This window comes from Camelina sativa, chromosome 9 (assembly GCF_000633955.1).
Source record: "Camelina sativa cultivar DH55 chromosome 9, Cs, whole genome shotgun sequence".
Classification (NCBI taxonomy): domain Eukaryota; kingdom Viridiplantae; phylum Streptophyta; class Magnoliopsida; order Brassicales; family Brassicaceae; genus Camelina; species Camelina sativa.
Window position 1 is genome coordinate 10,905,621 of NC_025693.1, and position 26,953 is coordinate 10,932,573.

The 26,953-nt window shown below is 38.6% G+C and overlaps 1 protein-coding gene, 1 long non-coding RNA gene and 1 pseudogene across 3 annotated transcripts; 2 read left to right on the forward strand and 1 right to left on the reverse strand.

The window, feature by feature from the left end:
• Positions 5,710-11,907, forward strand: LOC104710833 (WD repeat and HMG-box DNA-binding protein 1-like). 2 transcript variants are annotated; one of them, XM_010427494.2, is made up of 14 exons: positions 5,710-6,106; positions 6,250-6,930; positions 7,470-7,912; positions 8,046-8,222; positions 8,317-8,430; positions 8,840-8,944; positions 9,431-9,565; positions 9,660-9,715; positions 9,811-9,907; positions 10,001-10,117; positions 10,419-10,545; positions 10,644-10,774; positions 10,893-11,300; positions 11,398-11,907. In XM_010427494.2, the coding sequence occupies exons 1-13, from the start codon at positions 5,830-5,832 to the stop codon at positions 11,283-11,285; spliced, it is 2,853 nt and encodes a 950-aa protein (XP_010425796.1). In that variant the 5' UTR covers positions 5,710-5,829; the 3' UTR covers positions 11,286-11,300; positions 11,398-11,907. The 2 variants fall into 2 exon arrangements, with proteins under 2 accessions (XP_010425796.1, XP_010425795.1); XM_010427493.2 differs by having other exon boundaries at positions 10,893-11,414.
• On the reverse strand, positions 17,115-17,678 carry LOC104714845 (annotated as a pseudogene).
• On the forward strand, positions 18,845-20,137 carry LOC109126653. The gene is made up of 2 exons (XR_002033555.1): positions 18,845-19,286; positions 19,754-20,137. It is a non-coding gene; the product is annotated as an uncharacterized LOC109126653 (long non-coding RNA).

Below are 26,953 nucleotides of genomic sequence, written 5' to 3' on the forward strand. Positions count from 1 at the left end.
CTAGAGTGGGGTTGGGTTGTGTACTTATGCAGCAGGGGAAGGTTATATCTTATGCTTCGCGGTAGTTGCGGAAGCATGAAGCTAATTACCCTACTCATGATTTGGAGATGGCAGCAATGATCTTTGCTCTTAAGATTTGGAGATCCTATCTGTATGGTGGGAAGGTACAGGTATTTACAGATCACAAGAGTCTGAAGTATATTTTTACTCAGCCTGAGCTGAATTTGAGGCAGAGGCGTTGGATGGAGTTAGTAGCAGATTATGATTTGGACATAGCTTACCATCCTGGTAAAGCTAATCTGGTTGCAGATGCCTTGAGTCGGAAGCGGGTGGCTTCGGCTCAGGAGCAGGATATGGAGGTGTTGGTAGGTGAGATTAGTGCATTGAGTTTGTGTGCTATCTCACAAGAACCTTTGGGTTTGGAGGCAGTTGATAGAGCAGATTTGTTGAGCAGAGTGAGGTTAGCTCAGGAGAGTGATGAGGGGCTGGTGAATGCCTCTAAGGCTGCGGGTGCAGAGTATCAGGTTTCTGCTAATGGTACTATCCTTGTGCATGGTCGGATCTGTGTGCCCAAGGGTGAGGATTTGAGGCAGGAGATACTGAGAGAGGCTCATTCGAGCAAGTTCTCTATTCATCCAGGGGCGACCAAGATGTACCGTGATCTCAAGCGGTATTATCACTGGGTCGGGATGAAGAAGGACGTAGCTGACTGGGTGGCAAAGTGTGATACTTGCCAGCTGGTGAAGGCGGAGCATCAGGTTCCTGGTGGTTTGTTACAGAGTTTACCCATTCCAGAGTGGAAGTGGGATTTGATCACGATGGACTTCGTGGTAGGTTTACCTGTGTCGAGGACGTTTGATGCTATTTGGGTCATTGTGGACCGTTTGACTAAGTCTGCACATTTTCTGGCCATCAAGAAAACTGATGGAGCAGCGGTTTTGGCCAAGAAGTATGTGAGGGAGATAGTCAGATTGCATGGTGTGCCTGCTAGTATTGTGTCTGATAGAGATTCCAAGTTCACTTCGGTGTTCTGGAGGGCATTTCAGGCAGAGATGGGCACGAAAGTGCATATGAGTACAGCCTACCATCCTCAGACGGACGGTCAGTCAGAGAGGACGATCCAGATTTTGGAGGATTTATTGAGGATGTGTGTGCTGGATTGGGGTGGTCATTGGGCAGATCACTTGAGTTTGGTGGAGTTTGCTTATAACAACAGCTACCAGGCTAGTATTGGGATGGCTCCTTATGAGGCCCTGTATGGGAGGCCGTGTCGTACACCTTTATGTTGGACTCAGGTGGGGGAGAGGAGCATATTTGGTGCAGATTTTGTTCAGGAGACCTCGGAGAAGATTCGGGTTTTGAGGCTGAACATGAAGGAGGCTCAGGATCGGCAGAAGAGCTATGCTGATAAGAGGAGAAAGGATCTTGAGTTTCAGGTTGGTGATAGAGTGTACCTCAAGATGGCCATGTTGCGGGGTCCGAACAGGTCATTGACAGAGACTAAGTTGAGTCCGAGGTACATGGGTCCGTTCAGAGTGGTTGAGCGGGTGGGACCAATGGCATATAGGCTGGAGTTGCCTGAGGTTATGCGTGCGTTCCACAAGGTATTTCATGTGTCGATGCTGAGGAAGTGTCTTCACGAGGGTGATCAGTTGTTGGCTAAGATTCCTGAGGATCTTCAGCCTAACATGACTTTAGAGGCGAGACCAGTGAGGGTGCTCGAGAGGAGAGTCAAGGAACTTCGGAAGAAGAAGATTCCTTTGATGAGAGTCCTGTGGGACTGTGACGGAGTAGAGGAGCAGACTTGGGAGCCCGAGGCGAGGATGAAGGCAAGGTTTAAGAAGTGGTTTGAGAAGCAGACGGCTTGAGCTTGTCTAGCCGGGTCCGAGTTGTAGTCCGTGGCTGGAGCGGGTACGGAGTATTCCAGCCCATCTCTCTTGATATTTGGTCGCTTAGGGGTGGTTGGTTGTGCGACTAAGTATCAAGATGAGGTGGTGCTCGGGATGCGGGTTGTTGGCTCCGGTTGTTGTATTTTTGGTTTTTCTGATGTAATTTCGTTGAGATTGTAACGATTATGACATTTTGAGATTAATAAGATGAGTATTTTTCTTTATGTTTGACTGTTGTTGTCATGGGAAAAGAGAAATAGCTCGGGTTTCTATTTTTGGAAAGTTTCCATAAATAGAAAGTTTCCACAAAAGGAAGGTTTCCATAAATAGGAAGTTTCTAAAATGGGAATGTTTTGTGGAAAAGTGAGGTAGATCTAGCCGGGAGATACTCGTTGGCATCAGTGTTTGTTTTTGCTCTAGGCCGTGTGGGCCCAACTCACGTGATACCGATAGCTCGATGGACTTTGTGGCCAGAGAGTGGGAGTGGTATGTTGCTTCGGATGACGATCCGAGAGCGCGCTTGAGGGTGACGACCCAAGAGCGGGATATGTGAGGCTCCCTGGATACCGTAGCTGTGAGCCGAGGCTCGGCAGTGAGCCGGTATGTCTCGAGGGTTGCGACCCGAGAGCGGGGGGAGTGTGTGTGTGTGACTTCCTGGATGCCGTAGCTTAAGGCGGTTGGCCTGATAGCGAGCCGGCATGATTCGTTGGTTGCGACCACGGACGGGGGAAGCACTGAGTTGTGAGCAGATAGTGTTATGATGCGAGTATATTGGCTAGAGGGAGACCTCGAGGGTCAGTCGGAGGTGTGCGGGCTGTTGCGACAGTGGCACGGGAAACCTTGACTGATGGTGTTTAGTCCGGTCTGGGGACGTGCGGGCCGTGATGACGGTGGCACGGAGGTCCTTGGCAGATGGACGGTATTGCGGGATTCGGGGACGAATCCGTATTGGTGGGGGAGAATTGTAACATCCGCGAACCAGAATTTGGGATTTTGGAAGGAGTGTCGATCGACACCCTAGTGGCATCGATCGACACCACTAATTTCTGGGTTCGACCGGTTTGATTTAATTGCCGAATTGGTTCGGTTTGGTTCAATTAAAATCCCTAAGTCGAGTTATAAGTGTCTTAGGACGAATTTTAGGGTTTCAGAGTCTCATTTTGTCGCCGTTGAGTGAAAAGAAAGAGAGAAAAGAGAGAAAAACGTTTTCTGAGATTTCTGGGCTTGTTCTTGGTGATTTTGGAGAGATCTGAGGCTGTAGGAGGGTTAGCTGTTGCTGGAATCGAAGGGGAAGCTTCTGGAGGTGTTGTTTTCCACGTTTCTCAATCCAAACTTCTTGTTCTTGAGGTGAGTGCTTGACCATGGTTGATCTAAGCATGAGATCTCTCTTGTTTGAGTGTTTTCCTTGTTGTTTGTGTTGTTTTGTTGCTTGGGTTCGTTGTTTGTGTGATTTCTAGTGAATTCCGAGATGGATAGACTTGATTGGAGTCGATTTTGGGTTGATTGGAGTCGGAGTTCGTCGCTGGGATTCGCGCAGATCGTGTCTGCAGAGGAGGCATCGATCGACACTCAGGAGCATCGGTCGACACCAATTTGATGGGCATCGGTCGACACTGTTTGGCATCGGTCGACACCTTGTTGTAGCATCGATCGACACCGTTTGGCATCGGTCGACACTAGTCTTATCCGAGACTTGTTTTTCTGGTTTGATGTATTGTTGTGTGTTGTTTGTTTTGCTTGAACTTGAGGGTCTCATCTGCTTGTGTGTATAACCCAGTAGATGGGAGGATGGCCTCACTAAGTATTTATGATAATACTTACGCATCTCAATTGTTGTTTGTGGTGTGCAGGTAAAGGAAAAGTGTGATCGTGGAATCAAGGGCTATGAGGAGGAGGATGTTCTAGAGACTTGATTGATTGTGGTCTAGCTGTTGTTAGGTTGCTAGATTAAGTCAAAGGAACATTGTAGGATGTTAGTTGTTGGTTATCTCTTTATTTGATTGATGTTATTGGTTATTGGATTTGAATGTTGGAATTCTTTTGGTTTAATGGAATTTGTTTTATTTGATTATCTGCGGTTATTGATTGATGTTAGGATGTTAGTGGGTATGGGACCACTAGTAAATTAAGGTATTAAAAAAAAAAAAAACGGGAAGGGTTGTTTCAGGATCCCACGAGACGTCAACGTTAGGGCGGATTGTCTGGCTCGGTCTTCAAGATGTTTAACTTCTGAATCTACTTTTATAAACTCTTATCCTCCTGTTTGGGCAACCAATCTTGGAGTTCTCTTTTAATTTATTAATGTTTGGTTGAAAAAAAAAAACAAGACCGTTCTTTTTTCTCACCCTCCTTGTCCTATTACACTTCTGTCTCCTGATCAAGAATTCTCACTGGACAACTTGATTAAAGAATAAGGCAATGTTGGGTATGCGATACATCAAAAAATTCATCAACAATTACCCACGATGATGGTGAACTATTAAAAAAGATCCATCTCTCCCATGACGGAACAATAGGATAAACTTATTTGGAACTATACTTTTTTCCGGTGGACTACACCGTAAAGTCTGGTTATTGGTTCTTAACACATGATCCCCATGTTATCATTCTGAATTCTATAACTCTCCATTGTTCGATAGATCTCAAATAAAAGATATGGCGACTTCAGTTGATGCCAAAAATAAAACATTTTTTTTTGTCCATACTCTCTCATGCACTTCCAACTATTACTCGTCTGAGAACAAGAGGTATGAGCATTGAGGCTTTGTATCCCCGATGTAGACAAGAAGATGAAAATATTCTTCATGCACTTTTCACATGTCCTTTCGCAAAAATGGTATGGCGTCTCTCAAATACCCTCTATTAAATGTCAACCAACTAGAACAAGATGCTGAAAGCAATCTATCAAACATAATCAACCAAACAATTCAACAAGTAGGCACTACATTTGATTCCCTACTTCCCTTTTGAAAACTATGTCATATTTGGAAGGCTAGAAATAACTCTGTTTTTAATGCTTATCGAGAGAGTGCTTCAAAAATGGTATTACTTCCAAGCACATAAACAAAGGAGTGAATAAATATTTCACTAAATCAAGAATCTCATGAAAGCAGACAGCCACCAACAACACCGTTTACTTAGATCCCACCCCCTTTTCCTATGAATAAATGCAATTTTGATACAGATTTTGAATTTGTCAACCATAAAGTTACGGGAGGATGGATCATAAGAGATCATCAAGGTCAAGAACTAGTATGCGGTGCAAAGATATTAACCGATGCAGAAAATCCATTGAAAGCTGAGTCAAAAGCATTATTATTGGTGCTTGAACAAACATGGATACAAGGATATGATTCAGTCATCTTTGGGGGAGATAGTGAATTATTTTGCAAACTAGTCAATGGTACTTTAAGAAATGCATCTCTGTCCAACCTAGTGCAGGATATCAAGTTTTGGACTTTAAAGTTCAGTTTGATTTATTTCAAATTCATAAAACGAAAATATAATCATTTAAGTCACACTTAAGCAAAGTTTGGATATAAAGATCAAAAGTTCTATATTGAATCTAAAATAGTATATGAATGGCTATATACTGCCCTTTGTAATGACATTTTCTAAATCAATATATGTCACAACACAACCGTTGATTTATTCTTTACATATGATTGTTATGATTTTTTTTTTTTTTTTTGTAATTTCTGCATTTTTGTAAGTTATTGTATTAATATTTAGTATATTTACATTTCCAAGTTCGAACTACGTTTTTCGAAGACAAAAGAAAGTGAAAAAAAAANAAAAAAAAAAAAAAAAAAACCCGCGCCTCCCATGGTGAGACTGGCGCCAAAATCGAGGTTAAGAGAGAAAATTGCCGAAATCGCAATCAGATAGAAATTGAAAAAAAAAAAAAAACCCTAGAACCAACCAAGAATCGACATCTCCGATGAAATCACGATCCTTAAAGTTCCGGGAAGCTCATAAAGTCGGCGGAAGCGCCGCCTTCTGCTCTATCCTGTGGGACCACAAAGCGGAACATTTCGTGACCTCATCTTCTTCGGATCCCTCAATTTCCGTCCACGACGGACTCTCGCCCTCAACTTTACCTCCGACGATTCTCCGACATCACCAAGACGGCGTCACCGCATTGGCTCTGAGCCACGACTCTACTTTCCTCGCCTCTGGATCTATCGATCATTGTGTGAAGCTCTACAAGTTCCCAAGTATTATTCAGATCATTTTCTTCTCTTTCTCATCAGTTACATTTCAGTTTGTGTTGATAAGTTTTTCTGTGTAAAATCTTCTTAGTGACGTTTTGTTGCTTTAATTTTATTAGTTCCTTTGTTTTTTTTTTTGCCGCCTTTAGGTGGGGAATTTCAGACGAACATAACCAGGTTTACGCTTCCGATTCGCGTGCTTGCATTTAATGGCTCAGGGAGTCTATTGGCAGCTGCTGGAGATGATGAAGGCATCAAACTTATCAACACATTTGATGGTTCTATTGTTAGAGTTTTAAAAGGGCATAAAGGACCTGTGACTGGCTTAGATTTCCACCTTAATGGTGAGCTCTTGGCTTCGATTGACTCAACTGGTACTGTGTTATGCTGGGAACTCCAAAACGGAATCGTTTCGTTTATCCTTAAGGGTGTTGCGCCCGACACAGGTTTCAGCACTTCCATTGTGAATATTCTTAGATGGAGCCCCGATGGAAGAACCCTTGCCGTTCCTGGTTTGAGAAACGATGTGGTTATGTATGATAGATTCACTGGGGAGAAGCTATTTGCCTTAAGAGGTGATCATCTCGAGGCTATCTGCTATCTAACCTGGGCTCCTAATGGCAAGTATATAGCTACATCTGGTCTTGATAAGCAAGTGCTTCTCTGGGATGTTGATAAGAAGCAAGACATAGACAGACACAAATTCGAGGAGAGAATATCTTGTATGGCATGGAAACCCAACTGTAATGCTTTGTCTGTCATTGATGCCAGGGGAAAATATGGAATTTGGGAATCTTTAGTTCCATCATCCATGATATCTCCTACTGTGGGTATTCCAGACATACTACCAAAGAAGAGGAATGAAATTCATAATTTTGATGACGAAATTGAGGAAGAACTTCATGGTGCATCTGAAAGTTTAAATGATTCTTTGGTAGATAGTGATGATGGAGAATCTCATCATACTAGCAGGAAAAGACTGAGGAAGAAAACTTGTATTGACGATGATGGTGATGCATATGAGGAACTTAATGATGGGAGTAGCTTACCTTCGGCATCTGAATTCAGGAAAAAGTCACATCGAGTACATAGAGAAAAGCAGTATGCAGGAAGTGGGGCTTTTAAAAGCACTGCAGCATCAACCAAGTACAAAATGCAAAGTTCCTTTCAACCTGGTACTACACCACTGGAACCAGGAAAACGGACATTCTTGTGTTACAATATGTTGGGATGCATAACTACAATTGAACATGAGGGGAACTCCCGTATTGAGGTACTTGAGGCGTACATTTCTTACGTTTCTAACTTGATATTTTCCTTTTAAAAGTTTTTCAAAAAGATAGAGTCATACACTTGTANCCTACTGTGGGTATTCCAGACATACTACCAAAGAAGAGGAATGAAATTCATAATTTTGATGACGAAATTGAGGAAGAACTTCATGGTGCATCTGAAAGTTTAAATGATTCTTTGGTAGATAGTGATGATGGAGAATCTCATCATACTAGCAGGAAAAGACTGAGGAAGAAAACTTGTATTGACGATGATGGTGATGCATATGAGGAACTTAATGATGGGAGTAGCTTACCTTCGGCATCTGAATTCAGGAAAAAGTCACATCGAGTACATAGAGAAAAGCAGTATGCAGGAAGTGGGGCTTTTAAAAGCACTGCAGCATCAACCAAGTACAAAATGCAAAGTTCCTTTCAACCTGGTACTACACCACTGGAACCAGGAAAACGGACATTCTTGTGTTACAATATGTTGGGATGCATAACTACAATTGAACATGAGGGGAACTCCCGTATTGAGGTACTTGAGGCGTACATTTCTTACGTTTCTAACTTGATATTTTCCTTTTAAAAGTTTTTCAAAAAGATAGAGTCATACACTTGTATCTTTTGTGTAATTTTTAGTTTTTCTTTTGCTTGCACTTGAAATGCAGACAGATTTTCATGATACTGGAAGAGGTCCACGAGTTTCATCAATGATTGACATTTACGGCTTCACCATGGCATCAATAAATGAAAGTGGATGCGTCTTTGCAAATCCCTGCAAGGGAGAAAAGAACATGAGTGTTCTGATGTATCGACCATTTAGAAGCTGGGCCAGTAATAGTGAGGTTAGACGATCATTACGTACACAGTATTGAGCAAAAATAACGGACCAGGATAGGAAAATATATGACCTGGTTACTTGTTGATTGTTTCATCCAGTGGACGATGAGGTTTGAAGGTGAAGAGGTGAAGGTTGTTGCTAATGGTGCTGGTTGGGTTGCTGCAGTTACAAGCCTCAATTTGCTTCGCATATTTAGCGAGGGTGGTTTACAGGTTTCTTCTTTTGCACTTCTTTATCTTGTGTTATAGTTCATGCAAGATAGGCTAAACAGCCGACTGCTCATAGTTTGCCATTAAGTGTTGTAATGGTTTTTTGTTTAACTTGCTCTTGTGAGGTTTGCCTCTGTTTTGCTCTCCTTGGAGTATCCACAGATGAAAAGTTTCTATTGGCGCAACTATGTAGTTAGCATGAGAATCTACAGCTCTTGTAAAACACTGAACTAATTGAAACAAAACGCTTGTAAAAAACAGAATTTAACAGCAAACGGGAATATCGGATATAATCGGTGTATTTTGACATGAACAGATTTCAATTTTAAACAGAACGCTAGTGTGTAATATGTTCTGTAGTATTGAAATACTTTGTTTATTTGATCTGATAATTTATGGTCATTTCTTGCAGAAACACATTCTTTCCCTTGATGGGCCTGTAGTCACTGCTGTAGGACGCAAGGATCATCTTGCTGTGATAACTCATGTTTCAGATTGTCTTCCTTCCAATGAACAGGTAGGTACCATTTCTCACTGGTTCGTCGCTTAGATTAAACTTGGAGTCACTTGGCCTTTCCTAGATAGTAAATAGTGGAAAAGGGGACATCATCTAGACGTGTTGATACCGATACAAAGCTTCTTAAACTCCATCACATGGCTCCAACAAGGAAAAATGATTCATGACATTGAGAGAAAGAGGCATTGAATCCTCATGGACTAACAGTGAACAGTGATCTTTATCTTAAACCAAGTAATAATCTAATATAGGTTTATCATTGGGATAGGCTTTTTTGGTTTTTGCTGTGGTTTCACTCTACAAAAATTCAGTTAATACTATATGTATAAAATACTTGAGGAAAGTTTCATACAAGCACATGTTAGTATCATCCTGTCATATAACATATTTCAAGATGATCGCACTAGATCCAAACGGCAACAAATATTCAGTCAGGTTATTATCTACCATACATTCTCGCCTCATCCTTGTTTCAACAATTTCCAGGTGATGGAATTTAGAGTCTTAAACATATCAAAAATGACTGAGGAGTTGAAAGGCCGTGTTGCGTTAACCCCTGGCTCACGTTTAACATGGATAGGATTCAGTGACGAAGGTTCTTTGAGCTCATATGATTCCAAGGTGCGCTTTCTTGCATCTCTGCTCACTCATGTGCTATTGCTTTGGGGCTCATTGCATACAACACGCACTACAACAAAAAAAATGTTTCATACAGGGCGTGTTGAGAGTTTTTACAAGTCAATATGGTGGCTCATGGATCCCAGTCTTCAGGTTTCTTGCCTTAGCTATCTACAATTTCCAAGAAGGTTCCTTATGTTTATTCAAGATGTTTGTTCTTACTGAACTCATTGTAATTGCACTACCAGTAAAGAGAAGAAACAAGAAGAAAACTATTGGGTCGTTGGCTTGAATACAACCAGTGTGTACTGTATAGCTTGTAAACACCCTGAGATTTTCCCACAGGTAGTATATTATTGTTCTCGATGCTAAGGTGTTTAATATTTTCAGAAAAAATAGGCTGCCTCACTACTATTCTTCCTGCTGTTTCATTTTCAGGTGACACCAAAACCAATCTTGACCATACTAGACCTTTCTCTCCCGCTTGCATCCTCAGATTTAGGAGCAGCATCTCTAGAAAATGAGTTAATGCTAAAGCAGCTGCGTTTATACGAGGTTTTCCTCTCTACGTGTTACACCATTTTTATCTGCTGTTATTTCTCCTTTTTCTGGTCAAGTTTTGTTAAGCAGTATGATCTGTGTCCCCGAAGTTTTAGCTACCGAAATGTGTGGGAATTAGTTAGTTGTTTTGGGTAAGCAACATGGATATGTATATCAGGAGAATCTCTGTTGTTGTGCAACCTTTGTTTCCATACGTTAATGTGTGGCCAAACTAGAGACAGAACATCACAAAATCTACTGAAACTAGTATCAATATCGATGTATTTGACCAATACCAATACCTTCCTAATCTCAGACTCAACAAAGAGTGGACGATATGGCTTCGACCGGGGTGGATACCACAGCACTTGAAGATGAAGCTTTCGACATGGAAGTTTCTCAAGATAAATGCATACTAAGGCTCATCAGCTCGTGCTGTAGTAGTAAGTTAACTATTTATGTGTCACACATGCGTGTGAACTCAGATTCTAAGACCATTATTATCCAGTTTTTAACAACAAGATTCTTTACATTCTTTCAGGTGATAGTTTTGTAAGGGCCAGTGAACTTATGAGGCTTTTAACTCTAGAAAAATCAATGAGAGCAGCAATTACACTGGTTACAAAACTCAAGCTTCCTTTTTTGGCAGAAAAGTTTTGCAGCATACTTGAGGTACTCTAGAAGAACTTTCATTTCCTGTATATTGCACAAAGTAGAAGAAGATCAGATACATATACAGACCACCATTTCTTTTCTTATGTAGTGCTAACTTCTGGTTCTTAACTAACAGGAAAGGTTGCTTGAAGAAGCTAACGAGGCGATAACAAATCCTTCGCAGAATCCAAACAAAGAAGTAGTTACAAGAGTTGAATCCAAGGTTCAGAATCCTCCAGCTTCGGTCCAGACTAGTGAAAACACAGAGGCAGTTATGAAATCTTCTGCAACTAAGCTGTCTGCTACTACACTTGTAAGGAAAGCAAAAGTTTCAGAAGGTCTTAAGCTAGGGAAAGAACAAACGAAGAAAGACGAAACTGAAGATGCGAAGATAAAAGAGATCAAGAAATTGAATTTAATAAAGATTCCGGTGAACAATGTTAACAAAGAAGACAAGGGACTGAGAAAGGAAGTGAATCAAGAAGAAGCTCGACGTTCTTCAAACCCGTTCCTGAAATCAACTGTTTGATGATCTTATTTGGAGGTTGTTTTGATTAAAAAGAGTATGATGAATACATCTGTTTCACTTTTTTTTTTATTATGATCCTACAACTGAATAATTACAAAAACTTATGATACAGGATTAGTTAAAGAATCATTATCAAAGGTATGGTGAAACAGACTTGAACTGTAGAAATTCTGCAATCAGCCACCTGTTGAAGCTTTCTTATTCTTCATGATCATATGGAAGGATTTGGCTTTGTCTTCCTCCACGATTTCTCTATGAACATTGTCCTCAATCTTCTCAGCTTCCTCCACACATTCTTTCCATGTCGTCTTCCTGTATTTGTCTTCCTAAGTGTTCCTTTGGACAAGAGCTGCTTAACGTACACCACTCACAAAGGATCTGTGGAAACTTCCCATTGCTTCATCCACGCTCAAGATACCGTATCACATACCACCGTCGAGGTGCCCAAATCCAATCCTAGTCTTAAAGAGTTTCTAATTAGGTTTTTGGTGCTTTTCCTTTTTACATTCGGATGTATCGTGGCCTATATAACGGTTTAATAGTACGCTTTACCAAATATATTGATACGTTTAGGATGAAGAACTTAGAGTAAAGCCAAGGACAAAGACAAATACTCTTTTATTATAAGACAAAAGTGTAACAAGTTGAGAGAAATGTTTGGAGTCTATCCCCTCCCCTTACAAAAGTGATATGATATTGGATAACATCCCTCTTGCCCAACTTGCCATTTAAGTACTACTACTGAACCCTACTGATCCCTTGTGATGTGATCGTGGGAACGGAGCCTGGCTAAGACAACCGAGACGCAAGAGGCAGCCCCGAGACGCCGGACCAAGAAGCACCAGACACGGACAAATCGCCTACTTCGAACGCGGCCAAGGCATCGATAGCTTTCCCCGGAGTCATAGCGAGCTCAAGGAGCCCCGACCAAGACGGCCAAGACGACCAAGAGACACCAAACAAATTCTAAATTATGTATAAAATTTATTTTTGGGTTTCAATCTTATAAATGATTCATGGGTAAGAAACGATTCTAGGTTATGTTAGATTGTGGGATTTTTATGTGTTCTCAAAATTCTCTTATCAGTTCATAAATTTTTGGCTCAAAGTTTCAATTTTGGGTTTCCATTTCTACTTAGTTTCTGACCTTTAATCTTATATAATCTAATGGTAGGATGTTTTCCGTAAGTAATTTGATAATTACTTCTTCATTTATTCCTCATTAGATCTTACCAATTCTTTTTCCTTCAAAGTAGAATTCATTCCGTTTTCCGTAAAATTAGAATTCAATCCCTAATTACTTTCACAAATTTTCAGTCATTATTATTTAATTTAAGTCATTAGGTTCCTATGAAAAATTATATTATTTTTATATATCTTTCCAAATTTAAATAGGTATTCTTGAATAACTTTTAGATTTTTATTCAGATTATCATGTTTATTGTTCGCATTAATACTACAAAGAAAAAAATTATGTGAAAATGTTTGACAAATTTATTTATTCATTAGAGTGTTTATGTATGACTTTTCTACTCTCTATGGGCCGGTCTGACAATTTTCAATGCCATACGCCAATGTTTTTTTTTAAAACCCTTTTCATTATTGTAAGTAAAATTATTAAAATAGTAATATAAAAAAGTATTTTCATTCTTTCCATATTGTAGTTCGTTTTGGTTGCTGGCATTTTTCTTTGTCTTTTTAATGTTTTCAGGTTCATTTAAACATTTATACGAAAATAAATATTATATTTCCTAATAACTCATTATTGTTTTAAAACTTTTCGAATATGTAAACTTTTTTATAAGAGTTTCCAATTTGTTTTCCTAAATTAACATTTACAATACATCTCAGTAACAACAAGTTTAATTAACATTAATCCAATGCTCATTCACCGACAATTCAAACGATGAAATATGTGTTTACATAAACCTAATAAAATTTCATCCGTAAATTGGATATCTACATGAATAATATATTGTTTTCTTGTATAAAACTTGAACTTCTAATTTTTTTTGAACTTATAAAAATAATCTAATAATAACTGAACTTATAATTTTTTTTTCTTACATAAAAGACCTAAACTTTTGGCCTAAAATATACCCAAGAAAAATTGATGTCATTATCCTTGGTTTCACTTGCTTGGCCTATGGGTCGGGCCTTGAACCATGTTTTATTTTTACTTCAGGTTGTTGTGTTTGTTGGTTGTGTTAATATTACAACATATGAAAAAAAAGAACATTTATTTTTATAGAGATTATTTCTTTTTATAGAGATTACATGCGGAACTAGTGGAAAAGTACAAACAAAAGAAAACTCTCTCAGACCCGAATATCGAGGCACTCCCACCACCTTCCTTTTCCGGCGCCAGCGGTGCTTTAGCTCGCCGGCGTCGGGAGATCCTTCAACTCTACCACTCCCGATTCTGTTTTTTCTTGTATAATTTTCTTTGCATGTCTTTTTCCCCCACTTTTTTTAAGCTTTTATCAAGTCTATATAACCCTCTTGAAAACCCAACAACTGGATCGCTCAGCACTCACTACATGGAGATGGTTTCCGGCAAGCCTCATCATCTTTCATATGTGTCCAGATTCCATGGCATCAAGATTGAAAATCCACGGTTGCATACAAATCTCGATGCGGATCTCCATGCTCCCTTGAGAACTCTTTCCCGGTTTCGTTGAAGGCAGAAGAGATCATTCCTGGACCTTCAGATGCGCCTTGCCGAGAAGAGACGCCGATGGCACACGGCAACTCCAGGGTCAAGATTTTCCGTTCAAGCTGGATATCTGCTCTAACCAAACACCACCATCGGAGCTTGTCAACAAACCCGCTGCATCCGGAGACTCACCACTCATCGCAAATCCTATCGATCTCTCCGACCAGCCGCCGCAGCGCTCTAACCAGGTTTTGGCCAACGACAGAAACCCTAGGTTTTCTCTTGATGGACCCAAAAATTGTCATCGGCCCATTAACAATGTCCAAGCCCATTAAACCCAGGTCCAAAATTTCTGAACTCTTACTAAACCAAATATCAAAGATGTTTCGATATTATGTTTGTAAGGGCTGTGAGATACCTTTCTCAACTGTTATCGACATCCATGATTGGGTCTTGGTTTATCCGTGTCAAAACCTGGGTAAAAGCAATTCCTCGACGAATTCTTCTCATCTCAGCTCAAGGCTTTTGGGAATCTTGTTACTAGCTTCTAGCCTCACCAAGGGGTTGAGGAAGAACGGCATTATGACTCCGGTTCCAAGGAACGGTGGTTACCGACACTTCCTCAATCTCCTATCCCCATACCCCATGATCAACGAACCATATCATGTTCAATCTATCAATTTCAGGGACAAATTAGTTGTTGCTCCATCTCTAAACCCATGTAAAACCATGTACGCTACATTTTTCCAGTTATTGACGCCAAATTTTAGCCAATGGTGTGATCAAGATTACAAACTCTATGGATTCCATCTGAGAAGTAATTCACCATTGTTGCTTTGGCTTTGCTTTAACTCCCTGAGAACCCTGGAATTAGTATCCATGTTGGCTTCGATTTATGAACACTCCTGCTCAATCTTCAAGCATCAAGCCATATTCAGCCTCGCTCCAAACCTTGTCAATCTACTACTTCGTGTAGATCTTCTCAAGCCGGCGAGAAGCACATATTTGACCTTTTTGTTAAAGCCAAATCGTCTCATGAAAATGGTTATCCCATCATCCATTGACTTGTTCATGGAAGAAGGATCGACAATTCTTGATCTCTCATGTACCGAAACTCTCCCAATATTTTGGTTCAAAGCTCTGAAGAAGTTATTGCTGATCAACTTTATCTACTTATGTTTCTATATTGTTTTGGCATTGGGGAATGCTCTATCTTTATGTATTCTACACTATGCTTGTATGAACCGTTTATCTTCTGATTAATGAATGAATACAAGTGTTTGACAAAAAAAAAAAATGAAAAAAAGAACTATCATAATTTAATATGTTGAACATGTTAGGTTTTGTTCCTTTCTTATATTTTAGAATCTCTATTTTTTCTTTTTTTCTTTTGGGCATTCATGTGGTAAAGTAGGCTAAAACTTCTTCTTATTGGATGATGTATATGAGTCTCTCCATTGTAAATATAGTTTCTTATTAGTCTTCATCTTTAAGAAAAAAACGTATTTTAAATTATTATAAGAAACGAAAATTGTATGTTACTATGATATGCTTAAAAACCATGTTGTTAAGCTTGTGATGTCTTTTTATCTCATGATACGATATGAGTTGCATTTTTCTATATTATATATGGTTAATTTGACTTCTATATTTTTGAGTAGCATATGTTAATTGTATATTGGTATCATATTTTTTCCTACATAAAAGACCTAAACTTTTGGCCTAAAGTATGCCCAAGAAAAATTGATGCCATAATCCTTGGCTTCACTTCCTTGGCCTACGGGTCAAGCGTTGAACCATGTTTTATTTTTACTCAGGTTGTTGTGTTTGTTGGTTGTGTTGATATTACAACATATGAAAAAAATGAACTATCATAATTTAATATGTTGAACATGTTAGGTTTTGTTCCTTTCTTATATTTTAGAATCTCTATTTTCTCTTTTTTCTTTTGGGCATTCATGTGGTAAAGCAGACTAAAACTTCTTCTTATTGGACAATGCATATGAGTCTCTCCATTATAAATTTAGTTTCTTATTAGTCTTCATCTTTAAGAAAAAAAACGTATTTTAAACTATTATAAGAAAACGAAAATTGTATGTTACTATCATATGATGAAAAACCATGTTGTTAAGCTTGTGATGTCTTTTTATCTCATGATACGATATGAGTAGTATATGCTAATTGTATATTGGTATCATATATTTTTAGGAATCTTAGTATCAAATTACGCATTTTCAAAAATACCCCTTTTCCTATGTCACTTTTTAATAATACTCTTTCATGTTGTTCATTTTCAAAAATACTCATTTTCTATGAATAAAATGGCTAAATTCTAAATTTAAAACTCCAAATACTAAACCCTACCCCATCAAAACTATATCCTAAATGTAAAATTGAGAACCCATACCAAAAAAAATTCTTAAAATTAATTTAACATGTTGTAATTTGTGTAAAAGAGGACAAAAATGAAAATGTTCGAAAAGGAGTATTTCAAGAAAAATATTTCTAACAAATTCTCATTTTAGAAAGAGGTCCCTAAATTTTTCTACATTAAAAATAATATTATATTATGAGAAATTCAATGGGTCTCTCACCAATGCACATGCTCTAATATGTATTGAAAATCTAAAGGGAGAAAAACCATAAACACTCTACTATGCAATCAAAATTTTTTACATCAGTTAAAATACTCTAATACTATATATAAAAAGATAACTCAAGTAACATTAAACAAATGAACAGAAAAAAAAAATATGATCAGTATATTTTTAAAATCACAAAAATAACCATTGGTAGGTAAACAAATAAAAACTAATAATCTCCAAATTACTAAAATTGAACAACAATGTAAGCTAAACCCGTGCACGGGATGACTTCTAATATATATATATATATATATATATATATCTAGCTTTACCCAATAGCAAATGAAAGCGAAATAGCAAGCCCAAAATTCTTTCAATTGTCAAAGTCTCAAAGACCTTAAAAGGGTGCAGCTTTTTGCAACTCTTCACACTTAGCTTGCCATATTTTTCATTTTAAAGATTGCTTGATACATACATACTCATAGATAAAATACATGCATCTTTGTACAGCAAATAATATTTTCTATTTAACCAAGACATAAAATATAACTTTGAATACCCCGGAAACAATTAACACAAAAAGTGGACTCATACATGAGTCTTCTCTTCCAATTCCATTGTTTTAACATTCGCTTCTTCAACGGTTGTGTTACAGTTTCTTGTTAAAGAACCTTCATTTTGACTCTCCGTATCTAACCCTTCCAACTCTCTAACCCAGTAACAATGCACCACACAAGCCAAAACCAGAACCATCATCTGCAACGGAATCATCACCATGAAAACCCCACATTCTATCCTAACCAAAGCTTTAGCCTCTCTAGGGTCCCGTGGCGATATCAGAAAGGAAAGACTCTGTTTCTCTCTGCTAAACATCATAAAAACTGCCATCAACTGACCCGTCAAAGAAGAAACATGAAGTGTGACTCGCCCGATGAAACATGATCTAGATTGGTGCGAAGAGGCACCCGCAAAGGAAGATATAAGAGAGACGAGAGAGACAGCGAGGAGGGCTAAACTGAGTTAAGTTGGAGGGTTTCTAAGAATAATGATCGGTACGAAAGAACAGAGGGAGAGGATGAGGAGTGTGAGATTCAGACACGATACGAGAATGTTTTGGAACAAACATAACTTTCTCTGAAAAGAAGAAGCCATTGATTTTGTATTTGTGGAGTTTGTGAAATTAAAGTTTATTTTCAAGTTTTATACTGAGAAAGTAATAACTAAGCGCCCGTTGGGGAGAAGTTGTAACGGCTATGAATCATAGCCTATGATGATAAGCCTCAACCTCAACGGTTCTATTGACATAGGACTTCTCAAGAATTTTTAGTAGTTTTTTTACCTTTGTCTCATGAAAATGACGGTCATATGTATTCCGAATTACTAACAATATTTCATCATTATTGCTTTTGTAAATGTCTGAAAATAACTTGTTTACTCGCGCGAACAGAAATTTGGAAGACATTCTTTTTTTATATATGATTCATGCTATCTATAAATCCATTTGTATAATTTCTTTATCTTTTTTTTTTGGTTAATTGTATGTTTAGCTTATAAAATATTTTCATTAACTTGACAATAACTGGATACAATTATAGGAAAAATTACACAATATTACCTTTTTTTGTTTAATCAGTAGTACTTACTATCTTTTGTAAACCTTATTATTTGTTAAGCTTTAAAGAAAAAATAAAGTAATCTGATTACACTTTTAATCTACCTATTTTAGCTTTGAAAATAGAGCTACGAAAAAAATATAGAAAATTAGATAAGACAAGGTAAATAAATAAATAAATTTGGGCGGTTTACAAAGAAATACACATTTGCTGTAGATCGATTATCTTGAGACTAAGCAAAGAAACTGTTGGGATACCAACCAACTTCCTACATTGGAAGATATATTATATTAATAGGGGAAAGATCCTAATAAGAAATTTGTGAGGGCTAGATCACTTATGTCCAAAACAGATAATATCATATTAATAAGAGAGTTGGTTTGGATTTGGAAATCCTAAAAATTAGTATAAGAGCTTAGTCAGAAATTGGACCTAGGAAAGTGGGTGCGGGCTCTGTGTTCGATATAGGAGGATCTCTCAAAAAGATGACACGATTAAGAGTGCCCTCAAGAATACTTCAGGAATAAAGGGTGCCAAAGCCTAGTGATAACACTATTTTTGTAACATCCCGGTTTTATCTTTGGGAATTGGGCCAATTTGTTTCTTTTCAAGCCCATTAAAAAGTGTCCATGTTGTTAAACGACAAAGGGCATGTCGTTTGTGTAATCGTGGATGTATTCACTTCTTCAGCCGTAAAGTAGAAACGCAAACCAAAATCCTAAGTTGATAAGATGATAAGATTGTGTTGCAGTCGCCGTTGCTAAGGTATCAAACCGTGGTCCTCGCTGTTGTTGTAATGAGCCTCGTGGAGGAGAAGCGTGCGGACTCGTCGTTCTCGCTTGTCACCGTCAATCATCACCATTGGTCATTCAAGCACCATGTTTCATCGGGGATGTCAGCCGCTGTCATCGGAGCAGCTGTAGTCATCGTCGAGGCCGTTATGGGTAAGGAAACCCTAGATTGCTTTGTAACTTGCGCGTAAAGTTTCTAGCTTTATCTTATTATTGGTTGTTGTTGTTGTTTCATTGTTGATCCATGAGGACTGAAAGCCACCGTGAACTTGAGCCACTTCACATCTTATGTTACCGAGCCTTGTATGTTACTTGAATAGTGGAGCAGATCCGTCCGAGTGTAAACGCTAAGAAAGGTAAACGGTGAAGTTCACTATTGTCGATGTGTTGCTTAGCTATTAAGGCGATTGATTAAACCAAGCTTGTCTTTGTGGGAAGTGGGACCGTGAGGTTTATTGGAGTTGTTTATTAAACTGAATTATAAAATGGATTGTGGTGCTTAGTGGTTATCGTGAAGAAGAATTGGGATTATGGTGTTGTGCGATTTGGGATTATCGGACCGGAAAGTAATACGTGGTCACGTGAATTGGTTTGTGAGTTGATTAATGTGGCTGGTTTAGGAATTGATATTAAACCGGGAGCATGTGATTGTGGGCTGACTTGTGGTGTTATGAATTATTAGATTTAGTTTGATTAATTATTAAGCTAGATCTTGTTAATTTATTTGGAGACATTGGGTTGGGTTGGTTCGATGAATTAAATCATGGATATTGATTTTGTCTATTATTGGATAATAATATTTGACCGATCTAAACCATTGCAGACTGAGGTTGTTATTACAACAGAATTTATTGTTGCAAGTGCTAAACCAAGGAGTAAATCTAATGGCTAAGGTGAGGGTGGTATTTGCGGATAACAGTAACCTCCTTCCTTATGTACTCTTCGATAGTTGCTAAGTATAGACTTAAGAATTGTTTGTTGATTGAAACTGTTTGTGAGGGTTTGTGTGTAAGGTAAAATAGGTATTGTAAAACACTGGAATGGACTTCTATAACCGGCCTCCTATGAGTCCTATACTTTACGGTCCATTGTACCAAGACTCATTGGCCATATCTTTAGCTTATGTCGGTTTAACTTAGTCTTTGTGTTTACTATATATATGTAACCTCGGACACCTTATGAGTAATAAGAACAAGAGATTTCATTCCCTAAACTCTCTAGTTTACAACACGTTATCAGTACAAGTTGCTCTAACGACCAGCTGAATAAAAACCCTAAAACCCTAACCACCGCCGATCATCTTTCTTCTTCCACAAAACCCTAAAACCCGAAAACCGCCGCATCCTTCTTTTGTTCGTGGTTACCTTCAGCGATCGGTCTTTACTCGAAGTAACGTCCGAGTTTGGTCCTGGGTGAGTCTTGTTCGAGATTTATCCGAGGTTCGTGGTTCACGGTTCCGGGAAGTATCTGAGAGCGGTACGAGAGCGATATGAGGATCTGTCTGAGAGCAATCCGAGAGCAGTTCGAGAGCGGTATGAGGATCGGGTCGATAGCAGTACGTGGATCGAGGTTCGTGGTTCGTGATCAAGGGATATCTGAGATCTTTGGCTCCCAGATCAAAGCCGGTCAGACCCCTATTGGTGTTAAGGTAAAATCGAAACCCTGTGGAACCATATAATCGAACCTGATCTTAAAACTATTAAACCCGAAACATACAAGTACACAATCAACAAAGATTAAATTCCCTATATCCTATAAAACTTTAAAAATCGGTTGTATAGGGTTGTTAGATTGTTTGTAAAATTGCACCAAACTTTGTCAAGCTTAAAACCGGATTGATTGATTATTGTTGCTTGATTGTTTGCTGCATAAGAACCTAGAACTAAAACTATTAAATTTGAGATTCATAAGAGAGATATTGATCTAATTGTTCTGGGATTTTTAAAACTTGGTTGTTCATGCATCATAAGGAAATCAGATCATGTATAGGATGTTATAAAATTGATTATAGCATAACTTGTTCTTGTAAAAACTCGGCTGCATGAATCCTAAAAACTCGAACAGATAGATTTGTTCTTAGGATGTTAAAACTTCCAAATCCAATCATAGTAATTATAATAAAATTATTAGCATTATTGTTCTAGGGATTGAATCCAATTAAACTTAAAAAAACTTTTGTTAAAATCTTAAGAAATTAAAAACATGAAATCGAAATTAAAATATTGGTTAGGATAAACTCCTAATTAATTATAGTAATTATCTAAAAGCCTAGAACAAAAATTTACTAAAATCCTAGATTGAAAAGGAAAACTTAAGAAAAGGAAATCCTATCTAGAAATAAGGAAATTGTTGCATGCATTATATATTTGTTTTTGTTGTCTTTGCAAGCATGAACTTAAACCACAAAATTTGTAAGAGGCAAGGCATGTTTCGGTCTCAAATACCGCATGGCCTAAGGCATGTTTCGGTCTCGACCTGAATTAATATTGATTGCATGGTACGATCTCAAACACCGCATGCTAATGATCGGTTGTCTATTTCTGTTTTATGCAGATGGCAAGGCTCAAGAACCTAGAATATGGTATCTTGAATGTTTCTGGAGACAACTACTTTCAATGGGCAATGGACTCTAAGATCCATCTGAAGTCAAAGGACTTGTTCAAATGCTTCGAAGAGAATAATAATTGTTCTGACAAACAAAAGTATAAGACCATTCAACACATACACCATCACCTTTCTGAGAGTCTCAAGAATCAGTACCTCACTATAGAGGATCCTCTCGGCCTTTGGACAGCGCTTAAACGCAGATACGGACACCAAAAGACGGTGCTCCTACCAAAGGCCGAGTTTAATTGGAAAAACCTAAGGATCCAGGACTACAAATCCGTGGATGAGTATAACTCTGAGCTTTTTAGGATTGTCTCACTCCTTAGGTTGTGTGGTACTGAAGTAATAGAGAAGGAGCTGATAGAGATGACATTGTCTACCTTTAGCGCTAATAACATACTCCTTCAGCAACAATACTGACAAAAAGGTTTTGATGACTATGGGGAACTTAACGAATGTTTGCTGCTAGCTGAGTAGAACAATGAGCTGTTAATGATGAATAGTGCTATGAGACCTCCTGGTACAGCCCCATTACCAGAAGCACACAAGGTTGATTTGGGAAAGAAAAATGCTGTAGAGCCTAAAGAGCTTAAGGAGCCTAAGAAGACCAACTCTGTCCACAGAGAAAGACACTATGGCCGTGGCCGTGGTGGCAGAGGACGTGGTGGTCGAGGAGGCCAAGCTAGCCAGTTTGATGGTTACGGCCGTGGAGGTCATGGCCGTGGTAGTAGGGGCCGTGGGTCCTTTAAGCCACAAACCAAGGCTAAATCGGTTTGTCACCGATGTTGTATGTCTAACCACTGGGCCAAGAACTGCAGAACACCCAAACATCTCATTGATGCATATCAAGAGGTCTTCAAGAAGAATCCAGAAGCCAATTATGTGCATCTTGATGGTGAAGGAGACTTCAACTATGAGAATGATGACTCAGTAGCCTATGAGACTTCCGATTGCCTTAAGAATGATGATTGAATTTCGTATTTTATTTTGGTTTAATTTCTATGCTTTTATGCTTTAATTTCTTACTTTGTATTGGATAATTATTTTGGTTTAAATTCAAAGATTTTATTTTATAATTAATTGCCTTATTAAATCAAAACACAAAATGTTGTTTTATATACAAATGGCTGAGGATATGAGTGAACTAGTGGTGGACAGTGGATCCAGCTACACAATATTGAAGAATAAAATATATTTCATAAACCTCATAATGAAAAGTGCCAATGTTAGTACAATTGCGGGTATAGCAAGTTTAATAAAAGGCTACGGCCAGGCTCACATATTATTGCCTAATGGCACACATATTGAATTAAGTGATGCCTTGTACTCACCCAGCTCTAAGAGAAGCTTATTGAGCTTTAAAGATATTAGATTGAATGGTTATCATATTGAAACCAAGGGTGAATGAAATAAAGAATTCCTATACATTACAGAAATTGTGAAAGGACATAAGAAGGTCCTAGAGACTATACGTGCACTAGCCACTGGTTTATACCATGCTAAGATTAACATGATAGAAGCTAACTTGGCAAAGCACAAAATGTTCAATGAACAGTTCACTCTATGGCATGACCGGCTAGGCCACCCGGGTTCAAACATGATGCGTAAATTGATTAAGAATTCGAATGGGCACAATCTTAAAGAGAGAAAAGTTATCCCTAAACATCTCACTTGTGTAGCATGTGCACAAGGGAAACTTATCATAAGGCCATCACCAGTAAAAGTCACTAAAGAGACTTTAAACTTTCTGAAAAGGATACAAGGTGATATATGTAGAACAATACACCCATCTTGTGGGACATTTAGATATTTTATGGTTATGATCGATGCATCAACCAAATGGTCACACGTTTGCTTGTTATCCACAAGGAACCTAGCATTTGCTAGGATGTTGGCTCAAATTATAAGGCTGAGAGCACATTTTCCAGATTTCTCACTTAAGACTATACGTCTAGATAATGCTGGTGAATTCACATCCCAAGCGTTTAATGATTACTGTATGTCCATGGGGGTGAGTGTGGAACATCCTGTGTCACATGTCCATACACAAAACGGATTAGCTGAATCTTTCATTAAACGAATACAATTGATAGCTCGGCCATTGCTAATGAGGTCGAAGCTCCCTGTGTCGGCTTGGGGACACGCAGTCTTACATGCAGCAGAAATTATACGCATCAGGCCATCTAGTGAACACAAATATTCACCATCCCAACTATTATCGGGTCAAGAGCCAGACATATCCCATCTCAAAATATTTGGTTGTGCCTNCCACAAGGAACCTAGCATTTGCTAGGATGTTGGCTCAAATTATAAGGCTGAGAGCACATTTTCCAGATTTCTCACTTAAGACTATACGTCTAGATAATGCTGGTGAATTCACATCCCAAGCGTTTAATGATTACTGTATGTCCATGGGGGTGAGTGTGGAACATCCTGTGTCACATGTCCATACACAAAACGGATTAGCTGAATCTTTCATTAAACGAATACAATTGATAGCTCGGCCATTGCTAATGAGGTCGAAGCTCCCTGTGTCGGCTTGGGGACACGCAGTCTTACATGCAGCAGAAATTATACGCATCAGGCCATCTAGTGAACACAAATATTCACCATCCCAACTATTATCGGGTCAAGAGCCAGACATATCCCATCTCAAAATATTTGGTTGTGCCTTTTATGTACCTATTGCTCCACCACAGAGAACTAAGATGGGACCTCAAAGGAGGATGGGAATATATGTTGGATATGAGTCTCCCACCATTATAAAGTATCTTGAGCCATTAACAAGAGATTTATTTAAGGCCAGATACGCGGACTATAACTTTGTTGAGTCCGAATTCCCTTTGTTAGGTGGTGAGATTAGCAAGCTGGTTAAGGAATTAACATGAAATCAAACATCCCTAAATTGGCAAGATCCTCAAACTCTAGCATGTGATGCAGAGGTTCAAAAGATTATTCATTTACAGAAGCTAGCTAATCAATTGCCAGATTCCTTTGTTGACCCAAAGAGAGTAACAAAATCGTACATACCAGCTTTTAATGCACCAGTACGTATTGATGATCAGAAGGAACACAATAATCAAGTTGCTACAGAGTCTAAGACACGATTGAAACGAGGTAGACCATTAGGTTCCAAAGATAAGAACCCTCGGAAGTCTAAAGGTGCAAAACTGACCGAGGTTAAGGGAATTACAGAAAATACAGACATAGCCGCGGAAAAGCCTAAGGAACCAAGTGCGGTTTGGGACGCTGAACCTCAAGGTCCTGAAGGTATTGATAATAATGAGATCTCAATAAACTATATCATGTCTTGAATTCAATGGAATCGTAAAGATGTCGACATAGATGAAATATTTTCATACAAGGTAGCACTTGAGATAAATGAGGATCATGAACCCACATCTATATTAGAGTGCACTCAAAGCAAAGATTGGCTAAAATGGAAAGAAGCTATTGTTAAACTCTTTGAAGAAGAGAAGTGTGTTTGGTCTGATCATAAGGACAACACCTGAAATTAAACCAGTTGGACATAAGTGGGTCTTTGTAAGGAAGAGAAATGAGAATAATGAAATTGTGAGATATAAAGCACGGCTTGTAGCACAAGGATTCTCTCAAAGACCAGGAATAGATTATGAGGAGACATTCTCCCCTGTGATGGATGCAACGACTTTTAGATATCTAATAAGTCTGGCTATAAGAGAAAAACTGGATTTGCGGTTAATGGATGTTGTAACTGCATACTTCTATGGTCCACTGGATAATGAAATTTATATGAGATTACCATAGGGTATAGAGCTCAAAGATAAGAGTGGTTCTCGAGAAAAGTACAGCATAAGGCTGGACAAATCGCTTTATGGACTAAAACAGAGTGGTCAAATGTGGTATAACCGATTAAGTGAGTATTTAGCTAGAGAGGGCTATAAGAATGACCCAATCAGTCCATGTATATTCATAAAGAAGTTTGCAAACAAAGGATTTGTGATAATAGCAGTTTATGTGGATGATTGAAACATCCTTGGAACCTCTGTTGAAATTGCCCAAACAGTAGAATATCTTAAGAAAGAGTTTAAAATGAAAGACATAGGCAAGACAAAATTTTGTTTGGGATTGAAGCTTGAGTACAGAAACAATGGGATCCTTGTGCATCAAAGGGAATATACAGAAAAGGTACTCAAGAGGCTTAATATGGACCAAGCTCACTCATTGACTAGCCCAATGGCTGTGAGAAGTATTGAAGTGAATAAAGATCCATTTGCTCCAAAGAAGGACAATAAGGAAGTTCTTGGTCCTGAAGTGCCTTACCTCAGTGCTATAGGAGCGTTAATGTTCTTGGCTAGCCACACTAGACCAGACATATGTTTTGCCGTGAACCTCCTAGCAAGATATAGTTCTTGTCCGGCTATAAGGCACTGGAATGGTATTAAACATGTTATGCGTTACCTACAAGGAACGACATACTTTGGTTTATTTTATACTAACTATAACAAAGAAGGTTTAGTTGGTTTTGCTGATGCAGGTTATCTATCCGATCCACACAATGGTAAGTCACAAACAGGTTATGTGTTTACACACGGTGGTACTGCGATCTCATGGCGTTCTATGAAGCAAACTCTTGTGGCCACATCATCAAATCATGCGGATATCCTAGCAATTCATGAAGCCAGCCGTGAGTGTGTTTGGTTGAGGTCCATGACTTAACATATTCGGATTGATAGTGGCATGGATGACAATAAGGAAGCAACCGTAATCTATGAAGACAATTTGGATGCATCGCACAGCTGAAGGAAGGTTACATCAAGGGAGATCGGACAAAGCACATCTTACCAAAGTTCTTCTTCACACATGAACTACAAAAAGCCGGAGAAGTTCAAGTGGTACAAGTTCAACCCTGCGACAACTCAGCCGATCTCTTCACCAAATCACTACCAACTACTACATTCAAGAAGCTCACGTATCAGATCGGAATGCGGAGGCTTAAGGACTTAGAGTGATGCTTGGAACAGGGGGAACAATGTGTGCTGTACTCTTTTTCCTTCACCAAGGTTTTAATGAGGCAGCATCCCCAAGCACATTGTATAGATCCCTTCCAGCATAGGCACGGTTATATCATCCAAGGGAGAGTGTTGTAAAACACTGGAATGGACTTCTATAACCGGCCCCCTATGAGTCCTATACTTTACGGTCCATTGTACCAAGGCCCATCGGCCATGTCTTTACCTTATGTCGGTTTAACTTAGTCTTTGTGTCTACTATATTTATGTAACCTCGGACACCTTATGAGTAATAAGAACAAGAGATTTCATTCCGTAAACACTCTAGTTTACAACAATAGGTTGTTAGTAACATGATATATGTGAAGCACATTAGCTACATGATATGATGTTATGAATTAACTTATATATTATATTATAAATAT

Excerpts from the sequence above, each read along its gene's own strand:
- LOC104710833 (XM_010427494.2), top strand. The coding sequence starts at position 5,830 with ATGAAATCACGATCCTTAAAGTTCCGGGAAGCTCATAAAGTCGGCGGA. Across the intron at positions 8,945-9,430 it reads GTCTTCCTTCCAATGAACAG|GTGATGGAATTTAGAGTCTT; the intron begins GTAGGTACCATT and ends AACAATTTCCAG. Across the intron at positions 10,118-10,418 it reads AGCAGCTGCGTTTATACGAG|ACTCAACAAAGAGTGGACGA; the intron begins GTTTTCCTCTCT and ends TCCTAATCTCAG.